We start from the raw sequence: 5000 nt of genomic DNA on the forward strand, positions 1-5000 counted from the left end.
AGAGAACAGGAGTGTGTGTGTGTGTGTGTTCATGTGTGTGTGTGTGTGTGTGTGTGGGGGGGGGGGGGGGGGGGGGTGGTAATAGTCTGAGGACTATAAGCTCTGCTATGGGATGGCTGGAGGGGTGGTGAGAAAGGGGGGAGGGGAAAGAGAGTGTTTGTGAAGATATTCAAAGGCTCTCAAATGACAAGCAATTTCCTCAGTGGATAAAGCACCCTGTGGGCCAATTAAGTCTCAATTGACGCTAAATGACCTCAATCAACTGGTTCTCTCTCTAAAATAATCACTTTCTATTTTTGCCTGTGTCATTTTTCATAACTGCTGAAGAATACATACCTGGCACCTCATTCATAACAATTCAACACAACACACAGCCCACGTGATTGGCTATATAGCCATACATTCCAACACATGTGCAGTGCACCCACACACATGCTCGCCTCATTTCCTGCGAAGACCAGTATGAGACTGGGTCAACGCTCATGTGGGCAGGTGTGGACGGTGAGTCGGCGGTTAACCAGCAGTTTGGTTGCTGTGTAACCAGCCACGCAGGTTAACTCAGCGGGGGAGGAGGAGGGTGGGGGAGGGGTGAAAGGTGAAAGGTTAGAGGTGTGTACACTGTAGGAGTGGAGGGAGCAGCAACACCCAGGTGACAAGCACCAGCAAAAGCAAATTATGATTTATGATTAACTGACATTCGTTTCTTGTTTGCAAAGCCAGCACAACAGGCTGGAGGGCACTGGCTTAGGTGATATTGACAACTGACAACGGTTAAGCAGCTTCTTCTCTCAACCAATGCCCTGAAAGAGCATATATCCCTTTATGGAGTTCTCCGTTTTCAGTTGTGTTGTGTTAGTTCAGTTCAGTTCTGTTGCTTTCACTTTGACATTTCCTGTAACTAAAATGCACAGTATTGATTTGACTTCGTAAGTGGTGGTCTGACTCATTCAATACAACAGACTACTGAACATTGAATTAACCCTGTGTATGAAATGTGCTATACAAATAAACTTGCTTTGCCAGGAGGAATAGATGTAGAGGTGAAACCCCCAGCCTCCTGCAAGTGGGATGGCCACTACCACAAGTTACTGAACAACATGGGCCGGTGAGCATTAACCCAATGGATGACCAAGCAAGTTGGATGTAGGCTGTGTATGTTTGCTCTGTGTACGTTTGCTCTGGCCTTACAAACGCCTTTGCTGCTGGTTCTTGTCCTTCAGTTCAAAAGTGCAATTGCTGTGATCACATTAGTTTTGCTTTTCAAGCTTCTTGTGTGGGTTCAAAGTGACAGAATCGCCTTGGTATTTGATTGCCATGCATACAAGTGAATAGTCATAATGATGTTGCCTGTTTAGACATGACTGGAAGGAAAACAGGAGAGAAGGAAAAACAACAAACAGCTCTCTCTCTCTCTCTCTCTGTCTCTTTCTCTGTCTCTCTCTCTCTTGCTGCGACGACTGCCCACAGACATACTGCAGCCTGTCCAAAAGAGGCGGCTCGTGCTGCGCCACGACGACTTACTGATTACTCTGATTGTCTCTTCCTACAATTTTGTGTTTGAACCTGACTGACTGAAAAAAACAACAACAACCCAAAAAGCTTCTGTGGTCACGGTTCTGGGCAACAACAAAGCGAGAGATACAAGACAGATTGGTAACGTTCATGGCACAAGAACAGAGCATGAGAAGCACATTATCCAGCAAGAGAGAGAGAGACACAAGAGACACAAGCGACAAAACCAGAGATGGATAGCAAACCGAGAAACGAAACAAAGGCAAGGCCTTTCTCATAGGATCGAGAGGCCAGGCCATCTCCTCAGGGACAGCCATAAAAATAGGGCTCACTTTAATATGCGCTTGCTTTAAGCCCTGCAAGTCTCTCCTCCGCCCCAAAAACGCATCCCGTGCCTGAGACCCGAGCAGGAATATTTCCCATGACCCTTCGACTCTACAGCGCTCTCCAACCGCACGCAAAGTACATACACCCAAACCACCACTCACAGTCAAACTGGCATGAATACCTCTATGGTATTCTCCCTACAGGCTCATTTTTCCTTTGAGATACAAAAAACAAAGCAAAGCACTCAGAGGCTTCGAACTGCATCTATCTGTTCAACGTCAGCACCCGAATTAGAAAACAAACCAAAAGAATGTCTGAACACAAAAATGAAATGTACAGCAGGGCATACTGTTTGATTTATGTGGAGGCCTAGCAGGGTCCCCTTGGTGGTGTTCCCATGCCAGCTGGTCCAGTCTCACTCAGGAGGCTCTGACCCTGTATGCTGGTCAGACCCACCACTCACGGGACTTAAATGGATGTCAACACAGCCAACGACCACAAGGTCATGCAGGACACAAGGCATCGTTTTTCTTCTTCCTCCTCTTTTTCTTTTTTCGTGCCGCGGCCACCACAAACCGTCCAAGCCATGAGTGGAGGAGGAACCAGCTGGGACAGCTGCTCGCACCGGCACGGCTGGACCTGACCTGGCCCTGATCTGGCGCAGGCCTGGGCCAGATGCACTTCCTCAAGGAGTATGCGGCTCTCCCCTGAGGGGAGGGAGGATGGAGGGGGGTTGCTGTCCTATGCTATGCTATGCTGTGCTGTGCTGTGCTGTGCTATGCTATGCTATGCTATGCTATGCTATACTATGCTATGCTGTGCTATGCTATGCTATGCTGTGCTATGCTATGCTATGCTGTGCTATGCTATGCTGTGCTGTGCTGTGCTGTGCTGTGCTGTGCTGTGCTGTGCTGTGCTGTGCTATGCTATGCTGTGCTTTGTTGGCTGGGCTCCCAGCCCTGAGAGACGCGCTGAGAGGAACGCTCGGCTCGACAAACAGGGCCGTTACGGGCCGGCGTGATTATAGGGCTCGAGGCCTGCGGCTGGCCGCTCATGGCACAGACTGGGGATTCTCCACAGGGGCGTGTGGAGCTGCAGCTCTGATTAGAGGCACGCCACAGCAGGGGTCAAAGACACGCTGCGAACCACTCCGCCTGGAGCAGGTACGCGGTCCGGAGACATGTTTTTATTCCGCTATAAAAACATTGCTGATATGTTCTGTTATTTAAACCATAATAAAATGCTATTCAGAGCACTTCTTGAAAATATGTATTTCAGCGGTCAACTCCACTGTGGTGACACCAGTAGAGCCAAACTAGCATGCCAGTGAGGAAACACTGCCACCTAGAGGCATTTCAAAAACAATGCTGAAGAAAAATCTCCTTTAATCAGTCTAAATATCCAAGTAAAGGGAATTATCTCAAACTATAAAATCAAGCTGGGTTTTTTGTTGTCAAAACCTATATATCACAGATGATGAGAAGCAAAAAAAAAATCCTTCCACTTGAACATAATTTGAGAGAAGGGTGAAGACAACCCGTAATTATTGTTAGTGCTCTCACTTTCTCAATCATCTCCGCAATTATACATCCAGCTGGAATACAAGACCAACTCAAAGCCTCTCAATGGCAACTCCAGGAAACTCAAAGCCTTCCCCAGACTTCACTGGACCCAGTGTAGCCGTTAGTAATTACACAGTCTGCTAGCGATCTGTAGGTGCTGTTTAGGGCCCAGGCAGAGTGTGTGAGGGAGCGCTTTCTCACCCGCTGGTGCTGATGGTGTCGATCCGGCTCACAGGTTTGCTCAGGATGTCACCGTCACTCATGTAGCCAGCTGTCTCCACGGCGAAGGCGTCCAGTTCCTCCTCGGCCATGTCCGGCAGGTGCGGGTTGCCGCCGGCGACGGTGGTGCTGGTCTGTCGGTGGTGGAGCTGATAGCGGCCACTGTTTCCGCCGCCGCCGCTAAATCGCGTGGCGTTGCCACCGGTACGTGGGCCGATGGAGGGGGCGTCGCCCGCTTGCAGCCGGGGACTGGACGAGCCCTGTCGCCATGGCAGCGCGGAGGCAGGCCGGCTGCCCAGCACGCCACCTCGCCCGCTGACCTCTGTGGTCACGCTGCTGTCAAAGGTCGTCTCCAGGGTGCTGGGGCAGAGAGGGGTGTGAGTCTCAACAGCGACAGTGCAAACACAGAGCTCATATGGAGAGGGGGGCTTTCACTCTGAAGTACCCTGAGAAGGGCATCCCCATGCTGGATTGAACCTGTCAATCACTTGCTATGGTACCTTAGGTGGTCATGGCTCAAAAGGCCTTCAAAAATCACCCAGGGAGAACATATACAGAAAAGCAAACACACAAACAGTCACACAGTCACACCCCAATACATAGATATACCATGTGTATATCTCTATTTTTGTGTGTGTTGTTTAAATTCAATTCATTGTCATTCTCCAGTAGACATTGTAAATAAATGGGCCAGGCAAATGCTTCTTATTGACCTCAGTAGAAATGAGATGATCTTTTAATGAGGCTGTTGAAAACGTGTGTTGGGGGAGGGCTAGGATAAGCGCTTGGACTAGGCCCCCCCCTCTGAGACAATTTCACGGCCAGCGTTCCAAGGCTAACCCATCAAACTCATCCCGTCAAAGACAAAACCCGCTGACCAGCCCCCTCGCCCCCCCCCAGGGCGTCTGCCTGCCAATCACCCAAACAACCTGTGAAGCCCCCATCCTGCGTTTCTCTTGTTCCCAAAGGCTCAAGTTCAAGCCGTGAATGAAATGTTTCACAGGCTAGAGAACAATGGGGGCACATTTTCCCAAAAAAGCCACTTGGCTATTGCAGCCGCCCCCATAATTAATGTCATGTTGTACTCCCGCCCCAGCGGTCATTTGAAGTGTCTTTGTGAGCTGCCATGTCAGCCACGCCAAGTTACAGTACTTTGGGTTGGGTTGGGGGTGGGGGGGGGGGGGGGGGGCAGAGAAAGCCCTCTCTGTCTGTGCCCTGTGAATGACTTGCATGAAGCTTTTAAGCTTTTGAAGGATTATAACAATAGAAAAAGAGTGACCTCACTAAGATGCCCCCCCCCCCCCCTCCACACACACAGAAAGTCACAGAAACACACACACACACATAAATACACACACACACACACACACACACACACAC

General features: G+C 49.8%; 1 protein-coding gene across 5 annotated transcripts in view; it reads right to left on the reverse strand.

Annotated features, from left to right (window-relative positions):
* The window catches only part of LOC121723848 (neuron navigator 2-like), a 76564-nt gene that overhangs the window by 47535 nt on the left and 24029 nt on the right, over positions 1-5000 (reverse strand). For all 5 annotated transcript variants that reach the window (XM_042109999.1, XM_042110001.1, XM_042109998.1 and 2 more), the window contains one exon: positions 3603-3980. In XM_042109999.1, coding sequence (XP_041965933.1) covers positions 3603-3980 — 378 coding nt within the window. The remainder of the gene's footprint in view (positions 1-3602; positions 3981-5000) is intronic.

Source organism: Alosa sapidissima, chromosome 11, assembly GCF_018492685.1.
Source record: "Alosa sapidissima isolate fAloSap1 chromosome 11, fAloSap1.pri, whole genome shotgun sequence".
NCBI classification, from domain to species: Eukaryota; Metazoa; Chordata; class Actinopteri; order Clupeiformes; family Clupeidae; genus Alosa; species Alosa sapidissima.